Source organism: Danio aesculapii, chromosome 9 (genome assembly GCF_903798145.1).
Source record: "Danio aesculapii chromosome 9, fDanAes4.1, whole genome shotgun sequence".
NCBI classification, from domain to species: domain Eukaryota; kingdom Metazoa; phylum Chordata; class Actinopteri; order Cypriniformes; family Danionidae; genus Danio; species Danio aesculapii.
Window position 1 is genome coordinate 26324793 of NC_079443.1, and position 27290 is coordinate 26352082.

The 27290-nt window shown below is 36.0% G+C and overlaps 1 protein-coding gene across 4 annotated transcripts in view; it reads left to right on the plus strand.

Moving 5' to 3' along the window:
* The window catches only part of lrch1 (leucine-rich repeats and calponin homology (CH) domain containing 1), an 81380-nt gene that overhangs the window by 24804 nt on the left and 29286 nt on the right, over nucleotides 1-27290 (plus strand). For all 4 annotated transcript variants that reach the window (XM_056465316.1, XM_056465317.1, XM_056465315.1 and 1 more), the window contains exons 3-13: nucleotides 2966-3092; nucleotides 3461-3566; nucleotides 12751-12887; nucleotides 13069-13199; nucleotides 15659-15746; nucleotides 17960-18065; nucleotides 20349-20434; nucleotides 22376-22443; nucleotides 22540-22602; nucleotides 24347-24424; nucleotides 26549-26585. In XM_056465316.1, the coding sequence (XP_056321291.1) occupies nucleotides 2966-3092; nucleotides 3461-3566; nucleotides 12751-12887; nucleotides 13069-13199; nucleotides 15659-15746; nucleotides 17960-18065; nucleotides 20349-20434; nucleotides 22376-22443; nucleotides 22540-22602; nucleotides 24347-24424; nucleotides 26549-26585 (1027 nt within the window). The remainder of the gene's footprint in view (nucleotides 1-2965; nucleotides 3093-3460; nucleotides 3567-12750; nucleotides 12888-13068; nucleotides 13200-15658; nucleotides 15747-17959; nucleotides 18066-20348; nucleotides 20435-22375; nucleotides 22444-22539; nucleotides 22603-24346; nucleotides 24425-26548; nucleotides 26586-27290) is intronic.

Consider the following 27290-nt stretch of genomic DNA (forward strand, 5'->3'; position numbering starts at 1 on the left):
ACAAAGAGCAAGCAAGCAATAAATAAATAAATAAATAAATTATTGAGAGACAACATTGTAGCATAAAATATTAATTATCATAAAATATCTGGTGGTACACAATCAAAAGTGGTCACAGTTTTAATTTATACATATATATATATATATATATGTATATGTATGTATATATATATATATATATATATGTATATGTGTGTGTGTGTGTATATGTATATATGTATATATGTATGTGTGTGTATATATATATATATATATATATATATATATATATATATATATATATATATATATATATATATATATATAAGCACGAAAGAAATTTAAATATATATTTTATATATTAAAATAGATAGTGAAGACATAACGATTATAATTATATATTAATTAAAATGATCTATGTTTCAAATGCAATATAATCCTGAAATAAATTAATTGCTGTTTATTTAGATTGTAGTTAATTTAATAATAGTTCATAACAGTTTCAACATAAACATTATGTGGCAACATCATTATTTGTTGTTGTTTTCAACATCAATTATAACAAAACACTTCTTGAGCACTGAATCTGCATCACATGACACTAAAGATTGAAGGAATGGTGCTAAATATTAAGCTTTGACAAAACGGTAATATATGTCATAAAATATATCAGCAGCTATTTTAAAATGTAATAATATTTCACAATATTATTGTTTTTAATGCATTTTTGATCAAATTAATTGGCTTATTGAGATTAGAAGAATTTTTCAAAATGTTCAAAAACATCTTACTGATATTTTGAGCAATATTGTGATTAATATGCTGGCATTCTCTTCCAAACTTACCGTAATAATACATTACTGTACATTGAGTAAATTATAAGACACAGTAAAATCAAAAAGCGAGGCATATCAGTGAAGTAAAACCTATTAGCGTGTTTTTTCCCCGTCTGTCTTGTTGTTCTTCCTGCTTCTCTTCACATCTATAAAATGTAAATACATCCACACACTGTAAAATGTATTTGCGATCTGTTTGGGTTTTCTCTCTCCAGCCAAATGTCTCCTGCAGAAGCCCTGATAATTCACACTGAGTTAATTAGCAGTGGAATTTGCTTTGTAAGAAGGTAATGGAGCACTAAGCTTTTTAACGGTTGAGAAGAGTGAACTGGAGATTGAAAATCAAGCTGAAATTATGGAGGAAAGATAGTCATGAATATGGAAGCACCAAAAGAAAGTAAAAATGGTTTAAGTATTTTTTTCTTTGGTCTCTCTTTTAACACGCACATATACATAGACAAACACAGTGGAACAATGTTTGTCTGTCATCCTCCAGTTATAATAGGCAAAGTTTGTGTTGCTATTACTTCTCCTGAACCCATGAACAATTCCCTGAAGTCAGTCTTTTTCCTGTTTAATATTATACAGGCAAATGATGAAGTGTTACAGGAAGGTTAGGGCACATGCATGAGCAAGAAAAACAGATTGTTTATCATTTATATTTGGATGGCAATTTCTTTATGAGTTAATAGTGCACATAAGGTTCTATTTATTGTGACAATTATACAGTATATACAGTTAAGTCAAAATTATTCTATCAAATTGTAGTTTATTTAAAAATATTTCTCAAGTGTTGCTTAATGGAGAGAATATTTTTTCAACACATTTTTAAACATAATACACTCAGAAAATGACATTTGCTGCTTGTTTAAACTACCTAAAATTAGCTGAAACAACACAATTCTTGAGTTTTTTTTGACACAGCTTAATTGTTTTATGTTCAATTCACTTAGATTTGTAAAAACTAATTAGTTAACTTATTTCCTTCATGTTGTCACAACACAAATTGATTGTGTGGAACCCAGCATATTTTTACAGTGTATTTTAATAACCTTTTTCTTTTTTCTTTGCCATGTTGACTGCATACCGTTTTTCTACTTATTTAGCAAGATACTAGTATTTAGTTTAAAGTGCAATTTAAAGGTGTAGCAAGGTTAATTATGTTGATTTGACAAGTTAGTATTATTAGGCAAATTACAGGACAGCATTGGTTTGTTATGTAGACAATCTTAAAAAATATATTTCTTAAGGGTTTGCCCATAATATATTTTATTATTATTTTTTTTTATAATTTTATTAAAAGTTGTTTTTATTCCAGTCAAACTAATAGAAATAAGATTTTCTCTAGAAGAAACAATATTATAGTAAACACTGTGAAAATTTTTTGGTTTGTTAAATGGAAACATTATTCTATATTTATTGAATGTTAAATATTATTATATAATAATAATATTATTATGATATTGGGAAAGATTTGTAAAAGCATAGAATTTTCATTGAAGGGCTATGTGTATATTAACATGTCATCCTAGCATATTTAATATTTTAAAAAGAAAATCATTTTCTTTGGAGGGCTATATGTAGTGAAAAGTGTTATTAACATGGTAATAACTTTTAATATACATATGTTTTTTAATATAAGTTAAATTTACATTTGCTTTAATATAAATCATTTGAATTAAGAAAAGGCTAAAAGAAAGTAGTTTAATTAAAAGATAAATGTGGTTACACACACAAAAATAAAATATAGGCAAAGCTTTTGTTTTCTCACTCAGAAGGTCACAGGTAAAAGCACAAATGCATTAAAAAAGAAAAGAAAAAAAGTAAACCACTGTAAAATACGGACTTCCAGAATCATTCAAATATTATTTATAATTAATAAACTGGTAGTTCAATTAGAAAATCATATTCTGTCCAATATTTAGGCCTTTAAATAAAAAAGTAATATCTTTATCGCAATTCTAAAGCAGTTAGTGCAGTTCCAGGTTCAAATTATAATTGATTCCAAAAATGTTCACTCATTATTAAATCAATCAATAAATCCTGCGTTTAACAAATTTTAATGAGGTTTTCCAGATGAATTCTGCTTAAGGAGTAGCTTTAGAACAAAGCTGTAACATGTTTTATTTTTTCCATCATTGTTTCTGTAGCCGGAACCAGCTGTCAGTTCTGCCAGCATGTGTGTGTGGTCTTCCTCTGCGAGTGCTCAACGCCAGCAATAACAAACTCAACGCACTTCCAGAAAGCATTGGCCAGCTCACCAATCTCATGGAGCTGGTAAGTGTGTGTGTGTGCGCGTGTGGAAGCTGTACATCTGTGTATGTCCCATATATGAAATATTTGTGTTTTATTAATATACAGTATTACCATATTAGCTCATTAATTCTCAACTTCATTTTACTCATATCCACTCTGCTTTATGTCAGCTAATATTGATTGTTTTTTCTGTTTTCTGTTTGTTATTGTGGTAGTAGATTGTTTTTCGTGCCCTCATTTGTACAGTAACTGTAAATTTGTACAAAAGTGAAGAGTGGCCCCTCAAATACTGTACAACAAGCACCCATTGAGAGTGTAATAAAAAGTTTGTATTTGAAAAGAAGGTAAATATACAACTCTCAAATCTTTTTCTATGTTTCCCCCATCAGGATGTCAGCTGCAATGAAATCACAGCTCTTCCACGCCAAATTGTCCAGCTCATATCATTGAGGGAACTCAATGTTCACCGCAATCTTCTCTGTGTCCTACCAGAGGGTGAGTCTGTTTGAAGAGTTTGTATTCCTCCTACACCCTCCATATCTCTGCAGAAAAGATTTCAGCGTCTCTGATACTGTAACTTCACTACTCATCACATTACCCATACAAAGCGTCCTCCGGTGCTTCACTAATACAGGAAATCTGGCCCTTGTTTGACCTCTACTTAACACCAGCCTCCAAATTCAGGCTCTCTGTGTCATGAGTTGAAGAGAGGGTTGGTTCACTCAGAACGAGTGCCATTGCAGAGATTTCTGTTCATTTTCTAAATGAAAGTGAATGTATTTTTAATGTAATCTGAGACTTTTCTGCTCCTCCATTGAATGTTCATGTGACCAGAATTTTGACCCTTCAAAATGTTCATAGAAAATCGTAAACATAAAAACATCCACAAGAACGTCACATTAGATCTCTCTACTTTTATCCACTTTTAAATGAACACTCGACTCTTTTTTTGAAAATGTTACAACTCATTTTACAACTAACCTGTGTTAAACAGTTTTACCATTTTTTAATCCAGTCAGCTGAGTCAAGCATTGAATCGGATAAGACCTGTGATATACGCAGCAATGTTACAGAGCTGGGTAATTTTCAAGCTATTTTTGTGAGGCTATCAGATGCTGCATAATATCCTTGGGCCTGCTGCAGTAAGGGTATAGCAGCAAATTTCATTATTTATTACAGCAGAATAAAATTGTAGTTCCTAGTCTAAAATTAGATCTAAAATTAGCAACTTTAAATTTACTCAGTCCTAATGCATGAAGCAACTAAAAAAATATTTAACCCAAAAGTTAAACTTTATGTAATTCAATTGGATGTCAATTTTCCATCCAATTTAATCACATAAATCCAACGTAAAAGTTAACATTAGTTTAAGCTTAACCCCTTTATGTTCAGTTTACATGAATGAATGAAATAAATTTTGTGACAACTGCTTTACTCTGTTTTATGCTAGTATAATACATAAACTTTACTAATTTCTAATAAGTTATTGTTATTTGCTTAATATAATCACCTTTTATGTTCTTAAAATATATTAAATATATACATTCAATACATGTTAAGACAGCATAATTCTTACCAATAATAGTTATTTTAATCTTTTTTAAATAAACTTTGTTTAAATTATTTTATTAATTGTAATTATAGGCAAGAATCATTTTTTTCAGTGTACAGAATAGTCGAGCTTCAAATAGAAAAATTATTGAAACTTTTTTTTATTATTTTATTTTTTTTAGCAAGATGCTAATGGTCCAATCTGATTCAGTGATGTATGCTAAGCTAAGCTAAAAGTGCTCAAGCCAGACCAGGAGATCAATTGAATGAATAAAAAGTGGTAAAACTCAACTGTTAAACTCTTGGGGATTTGTAAAATGAGCCATTTTTCTAAAAATGAGAAGATTGTTCCTTTAAATGCTTATAAAATGTTTGTGGAAAGGACTTAAAGTGGAGATACAGAAATCTGTCAGGTATTACAATGTTTTTGATAAGGATAATTTGATTTTTTTTTTTTTCCTGAGTGTGTTTTGTGCTGGTATCTAGGGCTATTAGGGCTGCATGGGATTGGAAAAAAACATTTGTTCATTTACAGTCTGCTTTTAATATTGTTCAGTCTCGTCTTCAGGATCTAAAATGGGTTTTAAATGTAGATAAATCTAAATTAAGGATTTTTACAAATTGTTCCACCCCTTTGCAGAACCAACCATTAATTACCACTTCCCAAGGTGAACAAATACATTTAGTGTCCAGCTATAAGTATTTAGGCTTTTTACTTGATCAGGAGCTTTCCTTCAAAGCACATGTAGCATATTTGGTTCACAAATTGAGAATTAAGCTTGGGTTTTACTATTGAAATGGATCCTGCTTTTCTCCTAAAGCTCGTGAGCATTTGGTAGCTGCAAAATTTTTACCATTGATTGACTATGGTGATGTTTTATATATGAATGCTTAAAACAATTGTCTCCAGCCTTTAAACTCTGTTTATCAGAGCACTCTGAGGTTTGTTAAAGGCTGTCGTAGACTAACTCACCATTGTGAACTGTATGCCAAAGTGGAGTGGCCCTCTCTGAATGTAAGAAGGTACACCCACTGGATGACCGTGGTCTACAAGGCTCTTCTAGGCCTGGTGCCTTTATACCCAAGTTCCCTTCTTTATACGTCAAAAAGGCCAAAACATTCAAGTGAATCTTATCATTTGACTGTTCCCCGGGTTCGAACTGAAATGTTGAGTCTGAACTAAAAATGTCTGAGCTCATCCCAATCAAATCATTTCACTTTATCCTTTTTAACAAACAACAACAGTCCATTTCTAAATGTATGTATTTTGGGATGGCTGAATAATTAAACTGTATGTTTTATATTATCTTTACTTTTTATTTATTATTATTGTTGTTTTTTCAGATGTGTTGCGGACCTCTTGGCTAGGTTACCCTTGTAAATGAGATCTTGATCTCTATGTTTTTTTCCTGGTTAAATAAAAAAAGTATACAGGCCTTTTACAACCATAAGCAAGTAAAAAAGCATTCACTTTATAAGGATTAAACTTTGCAAAGACTCCGCACTGTTCTGAAATGTAGGTCCTGATCAACTATAATCCCAATTTAGCATTGCAGATTCTGTAATTTGACTATTGCAGATGCACGCATTGTGATATCAAATGTGCAATCATAATTCTAACTATTTTTAGGCTTAGTGAAGGCTTCTGTAATTTTAACATTATTGATGATTAATTTGTAACACTCGGTGGGCTACTCCTTTAATTAATAATTTATTTTTCACAGATTTCCCTCTGTTATGCCACTCAGCGAGTGTCTTTAGAAGGATACTTGGAGGTTTAGAATACTTCACATCTAATGCAAAAAATATTGTATTAAACTGCCCAGACTGTGTCATTTAATATTTTGGAGCCACAGATTAACTACAGATTGTAACATAGCCAAATAAAACCATCAGTCTCATTTTGTACTTAAGTAGACATATAAACTTACATTAACGCATCATTCCAATGAAAATATATTATTATAAGTTGTTCTGAGGAAAGGTGTGGGTGTGCTTCTTTAAATATCAGCAAGATTACGTTTAGGGTTGTAAGTGCTAAAATAAGTGTGGGAGCCAAGCATTGTCTGGAACATGTGGATGGAGTTATATCAACAGCTTACCTTGGCAATAAAAGATCTGTGACTGAGATTTTGCAGCTCAACTAATTCTTTAGCTAAATTATGCTGGCAGCTTGTGAAAAGTGAGATCTGTAATGGTCTCTCCAAGCACATAGTGCCAAAATGACCTCATGGAGGTAAAGCTTTAATCAAGATTGCTTGAGAAATCTGCTAATTTGATTCAGTGATTCAGTCTTTTGGTTCCCAGAACTAGAGAATAGCATTCATTAATGCCTGTTAAAATTCTACAGTCTAGTGCTTTATGTAGCACAATTGTTTTGTGGTACATTGTTATACTGCAAGCATTTCTCTATCGACCATCAAAATAAAACCAAAAAACTGAGGAAGAGCATTACATTTTTTTAATAATCAGAAAATACTGTAAAAGAAATGTCCATATTATTGTGTTGAGGAGAATTTAAACCTTAAGCTATTTTATTCCCGATATGCATTAAAGTAGAATGCTACTGTTATGAAGCGGACAGGAGACAGAGGTAAGGAAACGTTAGGGTGTTTATTAAATGACAACAAGGAGCACATGAAGGATAGCCAGGAGGATCAGGAATGATGTTGGGGTCTTTTCCTCCGTGGCTGGGTAACAGGAATACACGAGGATGGACAGCACACACCAGATACAGCTGACAGAGGATGACACAGACTTGGAAGGACTGGAAGACAGGACGATTCGGGAGGACCAGGAAGACTAGGAGGAATACAAAGAGAACAGGTAAGTAAATCGTTTGTTTTAGCTAAGGATGACTACGCTGAGTGGTCGCTCAGTTGTCCGCTTTCGTCGAGACGAGCCCGGACAATGAGCGACTGGAGTGCTGTGCTTTTATCTGGTGCTCGTGAATGTGATGCAGCTGTGTGCTCATTAGAAGTCAGGTGATGGTGATCTTCGTGAGTGGGGGTCGTGAGAGCCTGACCAATCCATGACAGTACCCCCCTCCCCAGGGCCCGCTCCTGAGGGCCGACACCTCCGACGCCGTGGTGGTCTCCCTCTGCCTCTAGGCGCTGGGAACTCAGGGTGGCTCTCATGAAACTCCACCATGAGACTAGGATCGAGAATATCAGCTCTGGGAACCCATGTCCTTTCTTCGGGGCCGTACCCTTCCCAGTCCACCAGGTACTCCAACTGGCCACCACGACGTCGGGAACGCAAGATCTCCTTCACTGCGTAGACGGCTCCTTCTTCTAGGAGCAGTGGAGGAGGGGGTTCCTCTTCGTGGTCAGGCTCTGTGGAGGGAAGAACAGGATCGTGATAGGGTTTCAGGAGTGATACGTGGAATGTAGGGTGAATACGGTAGTGAGAGGGTAATTGTAGTTTGTAGGTGACGGGGTTAACCTGTTCCACGATGGTGAAGGGACCAACAAATCGGGGACTTAACTTGCGAGAGGGCAGTCGCATGCGTAAGTCCCCGGGTGGATAGCCACACCTTTTGTCCGGGTGTGTATCTGGGTTCTTCAGACCTTCTCCTATCGGCGGTTACCTTGCTTCGACGGACTGCCCTCTGCAGATGTTGATGAGCCTCGTCCCAGACTCTCTCGCTCTCCCGGAACCAGTGATCCACTGCGGGGACATCAGATGGTTCGCCATCCCAGGGAAAGAGCGGTGGTTGGAAGCCCAGGACGCACTGGAATGGCGTGAGTCCGGTGGAGGGTTGCCGCAGTGAATTTTGGGCATATTCTGCCCAGCCCAAATACTGGCTCCAGGAGTTCTGGTGACCACTGCAGAAGGTCCTCAGGAACCGTCCCACCTCCTGAATCTTCCTCTCTGTCTGCCCGTTGGTTTGGGGATGATATCCAGAAGAGAGGCTGACGGCCACACCTAGGAGCTTGAAGAAGGCTTTCCATAGACGTGAGATGAACTGTGGACCTCTGTCCGACACAATATCTTCTGGAATACCAAATGACCTGAAGACTTGATTAAAGATATTGTCGGCAGTTTCAAAGGCTGTGGGAAGACCTTTCAGAGGGATTAGTTTGACAAACTTTGAGAATCTATCTACTATGACTAGAATACAGGTATTACCTTCTGACGAAGGGAGGTCAGTGATAAAGTCCACTCCTAGGTGTGACCAGGGACGGTTCGGAATCGGCAAGGGATGGAGCTTTCCAGCGGGTAGATGACGTGGGCTCTTGGATTGGGCACAGTCCTTACAGCCCTGAACATATTGCCTCACATCCCTTGCCATGTTTGGCCACCAGAATCGTTGGGATACTAGCGAGAGAGTATTGTTGATCCCTGGATGTCCAGTGCCTAGCGAGGTATGTAAGGAGTGGATCAGATCTACCCGGTGTTCAGGTGGTATGAACTGCCGATGAGGAGGGCATCCCGGCGGAGCAGGGGCTTCCGGAGTGGCAACGACTGGAGGAGCGTTCCAGGTGATCGGACAAATGGAGATGTGTTCGGGAAGAATCTTCGTTGGGAGTTCTTCATGATCGTGATGCTCGTGTAAACGAGAGAGAGCGTCTGCTCTTAGATTCTTGGGTCCTGGACGATAGGAAATGGAGAAATCAAAACGTGAGAAGAAAAGTGACCATCTGGCTTGACGTGGACATAGTCTCTTGGCCTCTTTGATGTATTGGAGGTTTTTGTGATCTGTGATCACCTGGAACGGATGTTTGGCTCCCTCCAACCAGTGACGCCACTCCTCCAAGGCTAGCTTGATTGCTAGAAGCTCCCTGTCTCCTATGCTGTAATTCTGCTCCGCCGGGCTCAACTTCCGAGAGAAATAGGCACAGGGATGCAGTCGGGGCGGTGTATCATGATGTTGAGATAATACTGCCCCGACGCCGGTGGTGGATGCGTCCACTTCCACCACGAAAGGAAGATTTGGGTCAGGATGAGTCAGGAGTGGGGCCCTTGTGAACTCCTTCTTAAGAAGGCGGAAGGCTGCGACTGCTTCTTTGGTCCACTCCAGTCCTTTGGGTTTACCCTTGAGGAGATTAGTGAGAGGTGATGTAATCCTGCTGTAGTCCTTGATAAACCGTCTATAAAAGTTAGCAAACCCAAGAAACCTCTGGAGCTCCTTAATGGAAGTGGGTTCTGACCAGGATAGAACAGCCTCAATTTTCTTCCCATCCATACGTATACCGGTTTGGTCAATGATGTATCCCAAGAAATGAATCGACTTCTGGTGGAATGAGCATTTCTCCGCTTTGAGGTAGAGGTGATGTTCTCTCAATGTGTGTAGGACCTCCGCAACGTGTTGGCGATGTTCGGCCTCACTCCGGGAGTAAATGAGGATGTCATCTATGTACACTATTACACAGTGGTGAAGAAACTCCCGGAGGACTTCATGAATGAAGTTTTGGAATACGGAGGGGGCGTTGACCAGACCGTAAGGCATGACCTCATATTCATAGTGGCCAGTAGGGGTCACGAATGCTGTCTTCCATTGGTCCCCCTCACGTATTCTTATCAGATTATACGCGCTGCGGAGGTCCAATTTAGTGAAGACTTTAGCTTCTCGGAGCTGTTCCAAAGCGGCTGGTACCAGAGGAAGGGGATATCGGTATTTTACTGTACCGTTATTTAGGACCCTGTAGTCGATGCATGGACGCAGCCCTCCGTCCTTCTTGGCCACAAAGAAGAAGCTTGAGGCGGCTGGTGATTTTGAGTGACGTATGTACCCCTGACTCAGAGCCTCCCTTATGTAATCTTCCATTGCCTGATTCTCTGGAAGCGAGAGCGGGTAGATCCTACCTCTTGGCAACTGGGCATCTGGAACTAGGTCGATCGCGCAGTCCCATGGCCGATGCGGCGGTAGCTGGGAAGCTCTCTTGGGGCAGAAGACATCATGAAAGGAGCTGTACTCCTTAGGAATGTGGATAGACTGCTTCTCAGGAGGGCTCTCGACCGATGTTGCAAACAAAGAAATGGGGTTCCGACCTTGAAGAGGGAGATTTGGAAAACAGGCAGGTGTACATCCAGATCCCCATTTCTTTATCTCTCCTGTGCCCCAAGAGATGATGGGATCGTGCTTCACCAGCCACGGGCGCCCTAGAATGATGTCCATATTTGCACCCTCCAGAACCAGAAATTGAATCCTCTCTTGATGTAACAACCCCACTTGAAGAAGGATGTCTTCGCATTGTCGATGGATACGGGTCGAAGATCGAGTGCACTGGGTTATCGGTTGTATCTGGTATATATGCGAGGACGCCTCAGTACGGAGGTGGAGTTGACGACAGAGGGATTGGGAGATGAAGTTCCCTGCTGACCCGGAGTCGATGAGGGCTGTGACAAGGAGAGAAATAGAGGCAGTAGTTATTTGTACGGTGGTAGTAAGTGGTTTACATTGTTCAATATTCGTACTGAATACACTCACTGAAGTCCGAATGGGACGAAGGGGACACTCCATACGGGTGTGTCCACTGACACCGCAGTATAGACACAGACCCCGGGTCAGCCTCCTCTGTCGTTCCGCTGATGTCAGTCTTCCAGACTCTATTATCATGGGTTCTGGTTCTGGAGAGGCTGTTGACTCAGGCGATTGGAGGAGTGCAGACGAGGGGGTGATGGTGTCCTGTTGATAGGAACGGAGACGATCGGAACATCGGAGAGAATGTTGGATGAATCTCTCCAGACCCATTGTATCATCTAATGTGGCCAGTTGGATTCGGAGAGTGGGTTCCAAGCCGAGCCGGTACGTGGTCAACAACGATCTCTCATTCCATCCACTTGCAGCTGCTAGAGTGCGAAACCTGAGAGCATATTCCTGTGTAGATAGAGTACCTTGCTTTAGATGATACAGCTGCTCTCCAGCGGCTACTTCCCCATCAGAACGTCCAAACACCTCTTTGAAATACTCCGTGAAGGTAGTGATGGAATTCATGACCGGCCCGGCTTGGTTCCAGATCGTCTCAGCCCATTTAAGTGCAGGTCCAGAGAGTAGAGATACGATGTAGGCGATCTTCGACTTATCTGTGGGATATAGAGAAGGTTGCATTTCGAATATGAGGGAACATTGTAACAGAAAACCATTGCACTCCCCCGCTCCGCCTGAGTAGGGCGCTGGTCGGGCCATGGGACTGGAAGGAAGGGCCGAAGAAGAAACTGTGGAGGCGGAAGTGCTCGGTGCTGGTGGTGCGTTGGAAAGTGGAGCTGGTGGCTGTAGAATCCGCTTCAACTGGTCCACCAGCTCTTGAAGGTGATCGGGGGTGCTCATGTTGTCGTCGTTATAGGTCCGGGCTTCTGTTATGAAGCGGACAGGAGACAGAGGTAAGGAAACGTTAGGGTGTTTATTAAATGACAACAAGGAGCACATGAAGGATAGCCAGGAGGATCAGGAATGATGTTGGGGTCTTTTCCTCCGTGGCTGGGTAACAGGAATACACGAGGATGGACAGCACACACCAGATACAGCTGACAGAGGATGACACAGACTTGGAAGGACTGGAAGACAGGACGATTCGGGAGGACCAGGAAGACTAGGAGGAATACAAAGAGAACAGGTAAGTAAATCGTTTGTTTTAGCTAAGGATGACTACGCTGAGTGGTCGCTCAGTTGTCCGCTTTCGTCGAGACGAGCCCGGACAATGAGCGACTGGAGTGCTGTGCTTTTATCTGGTGCTCGTGAATGTGATGCAGCTGTGTGCTCATTAGAAGTCAGGTGATGGTGATCTTCGTGAGTGGGGGTCGTGAGAGCCTGACCAATCCATGACAGCTACAACATTTAAAATCTTTTTGTGAATTGTTGCTAATGCAACTTTGTCTGCTCTTAAGTTTATATTTAGAATTGAGATTAATTTTCCAGTACGTTTTCTTGCTTTTACTTTCCTTTGCTTTCTTGAAGAAAAACTAAAAAACTCTAATATTTAATGCATCTGATGTTTTTTATATTTAAAATAATATCCTCTTTTCTGTATCAACTTTCTAAACACTGTCTACTTTTTACATCTCATGAGCTGATGTTTGCAGATGTTTCCTGTTTCCCTCCTGTTTTAAACTACTGACAGCCCCCTCTGTTTTGAAATGGATTCAGTTTAATGTGGTTTAGTAAGTTTGTGTTTGTGTGTTTTAGATTTGGCAGATCTACCTCTGGTCAAGTTTGATTTCTGCTGTAATAAAGTTTCTACTATTCCTGTCTGCTATCGAAAAATGACCCAGCTCCAATCACTACAGCTGGAGAACAATCCACTTCAGAGTCCTCCTGCACAGGTACAGTAACACACACGCACACGCACACACACACACACACGCACACACACGCACACACACACACACACACACACACACACACACACACACACCCCCACACACACACAAACACACTCAAATATGTTTCATTTCATAGTTCTCTCACACAATTGCTTCTGGCATTATTTTTTGCTGCTTTCAGATCTGTATGAAGGGCAAGATTCATATATTTAAATACCTCGCCATGGAGGCATGCCGGAGTGACAAGATGGCTGATGCCCTGTACCTTCCTGTCACTGACACCCTCAGCTTGACACGACCCAGCAATGGGAGGTCGGTACAAACCGTAACATAAAAGATTTTTTCAGAAACTGAAAAAAGTTGAGCGAACAAAGTACACATTTGTCAGTGGGAAATGAACATTAATTTTCTGATTGCATTAAAGGGATTTTTCACCCAAAAATGATCATTTGCTCAGCATTTCCTTGGCCTCAAGTGGTTAGGGTTAGGGTTACTAGGGCTACTAGGGATTCCAACATTTTTTAGAATATCGCTGGTGTTCAACAGAAGAATGAAACCCAAGCTGGTTAAGAATAACTAGAGGGTGTGATGGAAAAAGTTTCATTTTTGGGTGAACTGTACCTTTATGTTTAAAGGCCAGTAGCCCATTTGTAATTTGTATATTATAAACTCAATTAGATTTCAATAATTGTTACAGAAAAAAGACACAATTTTGCTTTGCAAGTAAAAGTATCTTATCAATCTTAACACATCTGCACTGGAAAACAAGACAAAACTGTCAAAGAAGAGCATCAGTTTTTTCAAAAGTTTCATTAGAAGTATTTTCTATATTAAAGTGTTTGGGTATTTTTTATGAAATAAAAACAAGTATCAAAGTGCTTAAAATGAACGGAAATTCAAAAGAAGCCTAGAATATGCTGGCCAAGAGAGCTTAACGTGCTGTAATTTAAGAAAACGCATGCAATTACAAAAAACGCCAGCAAATTAAGAAAAGATCTTCATTCGTTTGACTGCACACGTGCTGCAAAAACTGTTTTTTTTTTTAAACGTGCTACATTTTCTCACAACACAAACAAATTAACTAATTACAAGCTAATTACAAATTAATTACAACTAACTAATTACAAATTAACAAATTAAACAAATTAACACTCACAACACTTGCAAATAGCACGGAACACAACGAAAATGTTTCAAGAGGACCCTAAGACGTAACAGACCCAGCTATTTAGGTTACATTATTTAGGCTAATAAAATACAAAAGCCAAGAGAATCAGGATGTGTCAGGATAAGCAAAAAACTCACCTTTCAAAGATGACCTACAACTTCACTGAGCAATAATCACGGCACAGCGGTGTCTGTCACATTTTTGGGTCCGCTTGAAACATTTTTGTTGTGTTCCGATGTTTTTTCAAGTGTTGTAAGAAAACGCAGCACATTTTTATCAATTGCACTTTGAGAAAATGCAGCGCATTTCATTAATTTGTTTGTGTTGTAAAATGCAGCACATTTTTGTGTGTTTGCGTTGTAAGGACATGTGTCATGTGTGCTTTCAAATGGATGAAGATCTTTTATTAGTTTGCTGATGCGTTTTGTCATTGCATATGTTTTCTTGAATAGCAGCATGTTAAGCGCTTTCTCCCACCATACTAGACTTTTACAAAGTTGTATTTTCAAACTTTAACAGGGTGCCTGCAGGGTCTTAAAAAGTATTAAAAGTTGATTAGCCTTTAGAGAAATTTAAATTTAAAAGTCATAAATGCTATTTTGCAAGGTATTAAATTTGACATAATTTTTGATTATGCAATGTGTGGTTGTTTGCTAAAGTTTGCCTGAATTAAATCTGCAAATATCAGGATGCTGTATAGTTTATGAAAGCAATGAAATCCTGCTAGTTTTGACCTCATGCTGCTTTGTTTACTGCAGTAACCAAGGCAAGACCATAATTTCTGCAGTTCTATATGCGCCAACCTGCTGATTTAGCCAGATTTAATAGATCTGTACTCGGTATATAAATAATGTTTTAGTTTTGGATTAATTTCTTACATTAATATTTAGTAAATATACTGTAAGTTAAAATTTTGCCAGTGTTTCTGGTTGAAAATTGTGTTTATAAGGTCTGAAAATGTATGGAAAGAGTTTAAAAAAAGGTCTTAAAAGGTTTCACTCTCTGATTCTTGTATATACTCTGTTTAAAATGTTGCTAATACAACTCCGTTTGATCCCTGTAAGTTTCCATTTTAGAAAAAACTTTCTGTTCAATTCAATTTATACAAAAAGAAGTTGTTTAGAAACTGCTAGAAATTAAAATGTTTTTAAAAAGAGTTTTATTTGTCTATTCTATTTTTCTTTTCAATTATATTACAAAAATATGATTACAGTGAGAAGTGGACATCAGCCTTATATCATTGAGATATTAAATATTTCTACGTTTTGAATTTGCAATAATACTTTTGTACATAATGCTTGCATATTAAGTTTTTCTTGCCAAATTGTACACCACTGGATGTGTATATTAAAAGATAAGAATGTAGAATTCAGTGAGGAGATTAAAGAAAAAAAGAAAAGAAAGAAATTCAGGTCATGTGTGTATGTGTGTTGGCTGTCATTATTATCCTTATCCCACGAGAAATCTTTTAATAGACTGCAGGGGGTCACTCTTGATGGAGAAAGAGAGAGAGAAAGAAAGAGACTGAAAGACACAGGCTGCTCTTCTCTTTCTATCTGTCCTCTGCAACCCTTGTTAACTTTTAATTTTCCTTCTGTGTCAGCACTGAGGACATCGATCAGCACAAGAAACTTGACAGTGACTCTGGAGTGGGCAGTGACAATGGAGACAAACGACTTTCTGCTACAGAGGTCAGTGTGTGTGTGTGTGTTTTAGAGAAGATCTCAACCATCTTGTCTATGTTCTTGGCATATTTTCATAACTATTTTCGTGCATTGCTTTTAAATCTGCAGTACAGTTTTTCATCAGTGTGCACAAATTTTATTGTTAACACTATTAAAGGCATGTTGCTATGACTGGGCTGCAGTTAATAAAAAGAAACTCTCGTAGAACTGAGATCATGGACAAATGATTTCATGAACAGATTTTATGGACAAAGGTTTGATAGCTGGTATCTTGCTGACATCATGTAGCATGCACAGTGTCATTGACATGGCAGTTGTGTTTGTAATTCATTGTCCAGATGTCTGAACGGGGCAGTACATCTGTGATTGGTTTCTTTGTAGTTAAGCCCCACCCATAGTGAAATCACACTGGTCCAAAATCCCGCTCAAAATATCTGTTTGTTAAACATTAACTTTTATGCTTTAAACATTAGCTTTAATGGCTTTTAGTGCAGTGTGTTGCACAATGCAATGCATTTATTTTTTTACTGTGTGATTAGATATGCTATTTGATGCTAGAAATATATTGTTTCATAGCTGAGATGATAATTACATATTTATTAAAGTATACTTATAATAAAGTTATAATTATTATTAATAATAACAACAACAACAATAATAATAATAATAACAGTAATAATAATGACAGTAATAAGAATAACAATAATAATAATAATAACAATAATAATATTAACAGTACAGTCTATTAGTATGTTTTGGTCAGCCTGATCTCACAAGGAAACATAACTATTTTACGTTTTTTCAGTTTAGTGTTTTGTACAATTTGTACAAACTTGTACGAGTTTAGTCGTATGAAAATGTACAATTTTTAAAAGGAGGTGTGGCACCCAACTCCACCCCTAAACCCAACCATCATTGGGGGATGAGCAAATCTTACTAAATTGTACGAATTAGATCATAGGAATTCATACGAATAAGCCACTAAATCAAAAAGATACAAATTGCCATAAGAGAGCGTTGGTTTTGGTTGATTTTAACTAATTGGTTAAAAAAATCTTGTTGCGATAATTGGTGAAGCTTTTATCACAATATACTGTATTATCAAAAGTTTGATATAAGCTGCAAAAAAGGCTACTTAACTATAAACAGGCAACTAGACTGGGAAATGATAAGCAAACAATAATTTTATGTCAGTTCTTTTTATATAATCTGAACCTAAGTAAAACATATCTAAAGGAATTTTGGAAAAAGAATTTAGGAATTTATGAGTTGAATCTCCCAGGATGCATTGCTTAATTAGCAAATCAGTATTATTTCTTTTTTGTTTGTTTGTTTGCAGCTATTCTGATTTCCCTTTTATTTCAATACTTGATCATTTTAATTATTAATTGTAAACACTAAACAACAGATTTTATCTAAACCTATAATTCGTGACTGTTACAAGTGACAATGAATATCCTTTTTTATTTAAATGTATAATAACAAAAATAATTCAATATTTTAGCGTATTGATTTATTAAAAATAAATGTTCAGAGGAAATAGATTTCAAACCTAATTTGCTAAAAATGTATGAAGTACAAAGATTTACACAATTCAGTAAGTCCTCAGTAAAATTAGTTAATGCATCTACTAACATCAAAAGTACAGCATAGTTACAGAAGTTACTGAAGTTATTGTTAAAAAAAAATACTTTTTATTATTTATTATTGCATGGCTTTCTGGAATATGAATCTTAATGCTCAGTCTAAACATTCCAAGGTTTGATATTCCAGATAACAACTTCCGAAACAAATAACACAGACTCATCAGGGTACTTCGAAACATCTCATCCATTAGTGAATACTGTTCGCATCCATATTTATATGCTTGTCTGTCATGTTGCTGTTTTTGGATTTGGTGCCATCATGTGACTGAATAACACACAGGTTAGTGTATGCACCAATTAGCCGTTTCTGTCAGCGGTGCCTCTAAAGAAGTAATAAACTCTTATGTCTCAGAGCAGTGTTTTTTTGTCAAATGTTTATATTTTGTGTCAAGTAGGCTATGTTATAATTGTGATAAAGTACACCCAGGCATTTGTTATTATAGAAAAAGATCTTTCAGGCTTATACATTGATCCTCTGCTTCACTCATACTTTATCCCTTACATACTTTATTTTCGAACATTTACACCTTTTAAACAGTGCGTATATTTAGATGTTGTGTTTCTGCAATGCAGCCATCCGATGAAGACAGTCTCAGCTTGAATGTGCCCATGACCAACATCACAGAGGAGGAGGGCTTGAGTAAAGACGACTCTAGTGAACACATCAGCGGCCTGACAGGTGCTGCTCACACGCACAAAAACACACACACATACACCCTCATGTGTTACACAGGATAAGCCTGTAAAGAAAACATCCTCTTACTTGGCTGACACAACATCACAGTGATAATATAGACGTGTGAGTGAGTGAGTGAGTGAGTGAGACAGAAAGGAAGAGAGAGAGAGAAACCCAGGTTAAGTAAAGGGGAGGGTCCCTGACAGGAAGTGTGGATACTAGCTGGGAAGTGAGTGTCAGCACATAAGGAGAATTAATGAAGGAGGAGATGAAAGCTGAGAACACTGCAGGAAGAAAGAAAATGTGTGTGTGGTCCTGGTGTTCACTACATTATATACTTGACTACATTTTACATGATATACTATACCTGTATATACTTGACTACATTTTACATGATATACTATACCTGTATATACTTGACTACATTTTACATTATATACTATACCTGTATATACTTGACAGGTATGGTACTATACCCTAAACGTATAGTAATAACAGTAATTTTTGACTTAGTTGGGACATTATATTTATTGGTGCCCAGGAGGAAAATGCACATAAAGGAGTTTTTGTCATTAAAATAGATCACCGTTTTGATTGTGCATTAAATGAGCAAAGTTCAGAAACACATGTTTTAAATGTACTATTTCTTAATATTAAGAAATACTTTTCACTTGAATATTGACTGATGCTATAGTGAATATTCAGGGGCGGATTTTGTGATTTTTGGGGCCCTAAGCAATTCCAACCAAAGGGCTCAAGTCCTGAAATGCACCCTTTCTACTTTTATGTTATATTTATTTATATTGCTGTTTTTTTTATATCACTCAATCTTCTTTTCGACATTTTAAATTAATGCAAGCAATATATATATTTAAATGTGTATATATTTAATAAATTTGACTGCTGGACTGCTTCATGATGCATATTTAATTTTGTAATAATTTTTATTATAATAATATTATTATATTTAATTGTATATTAAAGGGCACCTAGGTTACCCCTTTTTTCATATTTAATATAAGTCTTTTGTGACCCCAGAATGTGTCTTTAAATTTTCAGCTCAAAACACCCATCAGATTATTTATTATAGCTGTTTGAAGTGTCTGTATTATAGCTGGGAAAAGGTTGTTGACACATACACACACATAGCGCAGACACACACACACACACACACACACACACACACATAGTGTAGACACACACACACACACACACACACACACACACACATAGCGCAGACACACACACACAGAGAGAGAGACAGCACGTTAAGCTTTGCACTCGTTTTGCACGCATATGTGACATGATACTGGTAATATCCACTGCTGTATGGATATCTGTTATGTTATTGTACAAAATAAACCCGATTTAACGTCCACAAACCGCGAAGCGTCTTCTTTTATAATTGTTCTGACACGTGGCTGTGCTGATTAAGTGAATCTGATGTGAATCGCTGTAATTCATTACACACATGCTCTGTTTTAAAACATTTTAAATCTTGTAAAACTCACTCTTGATCACGTTTGATGATGATTGATGATCCTAGCGAACTGAACACACCTTTTATTCCCAGTTGATTTGCGCTCGTCCTGTCCTGGTTGATATGATTATATGCATTACTACGGAGACATGTTAATACGTGCAGCTGTCAATCAATATTGGTGGGCGGGGGGACCGCACTCCTACGTAAAGTTTCAGTCGATCTGAAAACCGCTCCAATTGGTCCCTCGTTTTTATGTTGTAAAATAAACAGTTTATACTTACACACACTTCGGTCCAAACAGTTTGAAAAGTAGATTTTTCACCATAGGTGCCCTTTAAATAATATTTAATTATGTTAAAAATCGTATTTATTTAACTCTCACCATACAAAATATAGTAGAAAACGATGTTAAATAGTTTATGGTATAATTTATACTTCTAGATATTTATTGGGGCCCCCAGATTTCCTGCTTACCTTGCTTATTGGTTAAATCCACCCCTGTGAATATTCTAGATATTTTTAAACGGATCTAATATCATATCAGTGCAGGTTTTTTGTATCAGGATTTATTGAATTAAACTGGTGTCAGGATTTATTAATGACATGCTGTCAAAAAATAGTGCTGAAAAGGCATTGACAGTTTTTGCATCTAAACTTACATGCATTTGTTGGAGTTTTCCTTTCATACACAACATTTATAGGAGAAGGATATTCAATTGATCATGCAATGTGATTTACTGTGGTTTGTGGTTGTTAGTTTACAGATTGTGTGTAATTGTACCCATATTTTATGTATTCTGTAGGAGACAGAAGTTCTTCTGAATCTCTAAAGGATCATTTAAGTTATCGAGATTCTGCCCTTAGCTCACCATTCGTCAACTATATCAAAGTAAGTGTGTTCATTGTTATTTTTCATAGTGTGTGAGATGTCAAGTGTTTATATATAAGGTTGTTTTACTCCTCCCAGGTGTGTTTAGATTGGTTTCATGCACATTTTCCTGTTTTACTTCTTCTTTACACTGTTATCCTTTGACTACAATAGGGTGGGTGAAAAGTAAAACTAAACCTTAAAAATTGGTAATAGGGTCTTCTAATACATTTTATGGCCAGTTTGTGTACTATCAACATGGGAAACCATGTTTACTATCATTGATCATGACTCCAGTGATACTATAACTTCTATAGCCATACTATTGGTGACCATGACTGGCTAGTAAGTCAGATTAAGTCGTTGTTGTTGTTGTTGTTTTGAAAACTAGACCTGATGGTGTGTACATTAGTCTATGCTGCACCAGCAGATTTGGGTAATTTTCCAAGTAATTTTGACATTGTCCTTCTGTTTAAAAAATACAGTACAGAATGGTTCCAAATTGGCACCGTAACTGGCACCAGGGCCTCCGTTTCCCCCAACATTATTATTAGATCCCAAATTTCACATTTTTCTTATAACTGATTCCTGATTATTGTGAATGGAAAATGATCTGTGAGATGGATTTTTGAAAATGTGTTTTACTTAAAATGTATCCTGAATAGTATACCTATTTACCTTATATATCCAGGTTTTCCTAGAGAAGGTGAAATCCATTTTTTTTCTTTTCAAAGCATAGTGTTATGATGATATTATTATTATTATTATTATTATTATTATTATACATCTGTACTTTTGATTGTAATATTGTAATACTTATGTTTTCATGTTTATATTATTTTAAAGCAAAAGTTTACCCAAAAACAAAACATTTGTAGATGTTTTACTCACTCTCTGGCTATTTAAAAACAACAAATAAGATTTTTAGCTGAAACTGTTTATAAAGTCAATGGATGCTTGCACTTTGTGAGTAAAAAAATAATAAATAATAAAAAAGCTCTGGATGTATCATTGATATATTTGGTGGTTAAGTGACTAGTTGGTGCATAAACAGGTAATCACTTTACATATAATGTTTATTTTCTTGAGCAGACTAATCCTTTTGATTCATAAGACTAATGTGCATCAGGAGCCAGCAATATGCCATGTTTTTAATTTATTTATTTTATTTTATGGGTCATTTTTTAGATACTAAAATCTAAGGTCGCTTAGATTTGGATGGCCTGAGGGTCAGTAAATTAAGAGCAAATTAAGTTTTTTTTTGGTTAAAGGAAACATCCTATTATTGGTTTGAGGAACTAAGTCACCTACAGATAAAGTTCCCACAGATAAACTTTGCTGAGGCCGCAAGTTGAAAACCTGATATAAAAGAGGCCTGTGACTCTAGACATTCATTATAGGTTTAAAGATTAATTTTTTTTCCTTTAATGCATATTATGGGCTGATCTACTTTGAAACTGGTTTGATCTGTTTTTCTTTGTATGGCATTTTTATTTAATGTTGCCTTTTCACCATTAGAACCTCTAGATTGAGCTCCAGCTGGAGTATTTTAAATGTCTGCTTCTTTAATACAGTATAAATCTTTTTCTGTCTTTATCAGCTCCATTTCCTCTTTTTCTGTTCATTTCATGTCAGATTAATCAGCAGCCTCTCTTGGCATTGCATTTTATGTTCCAGTAACTGTTAGTTTATCTGATAACATCTCATTGCATCATGTGTTTGGCACAGACAGTGTTTATTTGTGCATTAGCATTTCACTTGTGAAGTCATTCACGTCTAGAGGGACATTGTTCGTATGAGGGGTGTGTGTCTGTTTCATTCCCATCTGTGTGTGTGTGTGTCACCATCTCAAACAGGCGTGGGTGAATGAGGTTGATTTTTAATTCTAGCAAATCAGGCCTTTTCTCTGCAGTCACATGACAGAGTTTGCTGCTGGAGTTGATTGTGTGTATGTGTTTGAAGGGTCGAGGTGCTGACTTCGACGAGCCCCTCAGGATAGAGGAAGATACTAATTGGGCTTCAGAACAAACGTATGTTTATCTTCTTATTTTTATCATCTGATCTTTTTCTTCCTGTTTTTATGACTATCTGTTTTTCCTGTTCCTGTCCCCGACTGGGTATAACAGGGCAAAAGTCAATATGATCAATCAGCTAAAGGAAGCTGTGGAAATGCTGCAGGATCCTAACAGGTAGGTCAGTGGGTGATGGCTGGGATGTTTATTTTCCTTCATTATTTATATGTTTCATATTTATAAGTTAGCATATTGTGTCATTCAAATGACAACATTTCAAACTCATTGTCAATGACAAATGCATATCTTTGAGGTTTTTTTATATCTTTCAATCCTGATATACATACAGTTGAAGTCAGAATTATTAGCCCCCCCCCTTTGATTTTTCTTTTTTCTTTTTAAATAATTCCCAAATGGTGTTTAACAGAGCAAGGACATTTTCACAGTATGTCTGATATTTTTCTTCTGAAGAAAGTCTTATTTGTCTTATTTTGGATAGAATAAAAGCAGTTTTTAATATTTTAAAAGTCATTTTAGGGTCAAAATTATTAGACCCTTTAAGCTAATTTTTTTTTTCGACAGGCTACAGAACAAACCATTGTTATACAATGACTTGCTTATACCCTAACCTGCTTAGTTAACCTAATTAACCTAGTTAAGCCTTTAAATGTCACTTCAACCTCCTAGGGCTTGAGTGTCCACATACGTGGACAGCACATTTAGCTCTTAAGTGGCTTTTTAAAATACTTTGAATGTTTTATATTTTGTTACAGACATACAGCGTCATCCTGCAACAGTTTAGCAGCATATGAAATGTCCCAAACACTATTTTTAACTGTCTAAAATGGGAAAAAAATTGTTTTTACTCTCTGATAGTCAAAGCAAGTTAAAAAAAATAAATGTCTAAGTTAAATATGCATTAAAAAATTCAGGAAAAAGAGTTTTATGTAAATTCGGACCTCGAGTCCACATATATGGACATAATTTTTCTCTAAAAGCACATCGTTTCAAAAGATGATACTTTTTATTCTAATTAGGTTCTAATAAGCCCAAATAGCAAAGAGAAATAAAAAATGCATGTAAAAAAACACCTTGGGCCTTAAGAGGTTAAGCTGTATAGAAGTGTCTAGAAAAATATCAAGTCAGATATTATTTACTGTCATCATGGCAAAGATAAAATAAATCAGTTATTAGAAATGAGTTATTAAAACTATTATGTTTAGAAATGTGTTGAAAAACTCTCTCCGTTAAGCAGAAATAGGAAAAGAAAAATAAACAGGGGGGCTAATAATAAATATAGATGCATTTGAAGTCAAAATGATTACCTCTCCTATGATTTTTCTTTTCAAATATTTCACAAATTATGTTTAACCGAGCAATATTTCCTACAGTATTTCCTATAAAAAGTTTTCTTCTGGAGAAAGTCTTATTTTTTGTATTATTTCAGCAAGAATAAAAGCAGTTTTTAATTAAGAATTTTTTTTTTCAATATTATTAATATTAGCCCTGTTAAGCATTGTTTTCTACAGAACAGACCATTGTTATACAATGACTTGTTTAATTACTCTAACTTGCCTAATTAATCTTTAAATGTCACTTCAAGCTGAGAACTAGTATCTTGAAAAATATCTAGTAATATATTATGCACATTATGTCATCATGATAAAGATAAAAATTAGCTATTAAAATATTATGTTTATTTTATGAACAAATCTTCTTTCTGTTCAACAGTAATTGGGAGTAAATATACAGGGGGGCTAATAATTCAAGAAGGCAAATAATTCTGACTTCAATTGTATATATAGTCAAAAGCACCCATCATGATTAATAAAATAAACATTATGATTTTTCTGTGAATTTGCTTTGAAACAGTATATTGTGCACTTGTAAGTAAAATTTAATTGTTTGTGTTTGTATACAGGGTTAACATGAACTCTGCTGATCTGTCTGGGATTAAACTCTACCCTGTGGAAATGGTTACAGTAGACGACTCACTCAAGTAAATGACTTTAGCATCACAGATTAGATTTTTCTTATTGAACTCAAAAACAGTGGTGATTGACTAGTATATATATTTACATTAGATGCCGCTTACCCTGTTGCTGTCTATTAGATGGAATGCGTCAATAGAGCCGCCATTTTAGTACAGGGTAGCACTCCTTAGAAATGATTGTGGAACCAAGGTGTAGTGGAGGACTGGCCACCCAGAGCCAGAGATAAATACGCATATATATACATATATCTATGATCGGGCGTTTTCCCAGTGGTCAGTATACAAATATATTTTTTAATTACTTTTCTACATCGATGGATAAGTGATCGCACGGGCATTGCCGACAAAGATCATGTGTTTGTGTGCATAGAAATGTATTATCTCCCTCCCTGTTAAATTTGATCTAATCCGTGTCCTGAAACACACCCCCTTCTCCCCTTCTTAATCTTACCTTTGAAATGTTATGCATTTGTGCTTTGTTTTCTTTGTTTGCTCGTTACTACACCCGTACACAGCGCTAAAGTCCAGCATCTTCACATTGGCTTCAGTCTTGACTAGTGCTGTTGAATGACTTTTTGTCCTTGGAGCACTGTACAAAAGTGGCAGCGCTATTGACGCACGCTCAGGGTCTGTATGCGATATCTAGTGTATATATCTATGATTGACTAGTGTATATATTTGCTTGTTTATGTAGCCAAACATAAATAACTGAGATGTAGAAGTAACATTTTTAATGTTTACTTCAGCTTTTAATACAATAATAACAAGAGCACTAAATTGAACATACAAGTATTTTTAATGTATTTTTTATTCAACCTTGTAATTTTACTTTTGAATTAAAAAATAAGTGTCCAAAATTAAACAAAAAGGGCTCAGGGGTAGCTTAAATGATGTGTCGGTGCTCTTTGGGCAAGGGATTCATCAGAATAAACAGCAAAAATCCGTCCAAGGCACTGGAAAAATGTGGGAAAAAATATGAAAAAGCTTTTATTCACAAGGCTATTTTTGAAAATCCTATGCCTTTCGGCAGAGAGCTGCCTTCATCAGGGTAACAGTGATCAGGTGCATCTGGAGTTTCTTTTGAATGCTATGGTCATTCATGGTCATCACTTATTAGAATATCTAAACAATACTAAAATAATATATTAAACAAGGTCAACTCAACAATCATCATTCATTCAGCATCGATAGAGGGAAACTAAAAAACTAAATGGGAAAAAAATATGTATTTTTTGTTTATTTTTTGTGTTTTTTACACTTGTTTATTTGTCTATTTATACATTTATCTATGTTGTATTATTTGAGAAATATTATTTAAGAGGGATCATTGAGAGGCATCATTTAAAAAAATAAAAATAAATAAATAAATACATAGATAAATAATAATAATAAATATATTATACTCATACAGGTATATAAATGCATACATAGACAAACACATATATATCTATTCAACAATGTATAATGAAAGTCTGTAGATCATTTAAAAAACGTTTTTACTAAAAGAAGAAAAATCTAATTTGCCATTTAAGCCTGGAAGTCTTGTCGCTTTTAATGTACAGATCCAAAAGATCTCTCTCTGTTATAATCTTTTTATCCGGTCTTCTCCCCTTGTAGAATTAAAAAATATGCTTTATACCAATCATTTTTAATGACCTGTGATCGCCATGACCTTTATTTTTATAATGTAAAGCCATTGGATAATGTGAATTACAAGTACGTATTGCATTTTTATGCTTGGCTACCCTCAATTTGAATTTTCTCTTTGTCATCCCTATGTAAAAGCATCTGCATGGATATTACAGTCGATATACAACAAATGTAGTGTTGCAATTAATAAATGAATTGATCTTAAATTCACGGCCTAATGTTGGATCCCTAAATATGCTCGTCTTAAGCATGTTATCACAATGATTGCAATTACCACATCTGTAGGTTCCTGTTGTTTGACTTAGCCAAAAAATAAGACTTTTGTCTAAGACAAATTTGATTATCAAACTGACACCTATTATAGGAAAAGTTTAAATAATTGTAAAAATATTGGTAAATCTCTACTACATAGTGTTCAAATGTTACTTTGCATATTTATTTATTTATCAACTCCCGATTCTTGTTTTTGTATTTCTGTAGTGGCCAAGAGAGTGATGATGGTCAGGCGACACCTAAGGTAAACCCCCGGTACATTCATCTAAGTTAACAGTTTTATTGCTGATGGCTAGGTTTCATCTTACTGCTTCCTCACTGGATTCTGTTCAGTTGCTTGCTCTAGTGCTGCTGTAAACTGCATAGTTTTTAATAGAGCTCCTCTGAGCTCAGCGGGCTATTGTTGTATAAGTTTCTGTTTCTCAGGAGGATTGCCTTTCACACACCTTGTTTATCTGACGTCAGGTGTGTGATGTCATATTTTACACTAGTCAAGAGCTGTAAAATCCATCCCACTAAAATAAAGAAAATATTCAGTTCTATCCTCACAGTAGCCTCTCTGATTACAAATCGCTATGTGGTTTGAAGTACTAACAATACCATTCAGATGTTTGGGGTTGGGAAGATTAAATTACATTTTTGAAAGAAGTCTCACATGCTCACAAAAGAGATTTATTTGGTTTTCAGCATCTTTACTACAGATCCTTTAGAAATCATTCTAATTTGTTAATTTTTTTTAATGAAGTCATTTTAAATTATTCTTTTTTTGTGCAAAACATTATACATTTCAGTAATATCACTGTTACTGCATAACATGTCTTTAACACCAGAATTACTGACATGGTCATTTTGACTTTTTAAAAAATGTTTTAATTGAATAACTTTGTTAAACTATAAGCAATATATTACACCCCATTTTGAAAATCAATTTTTTAATTCATTTCTCAGT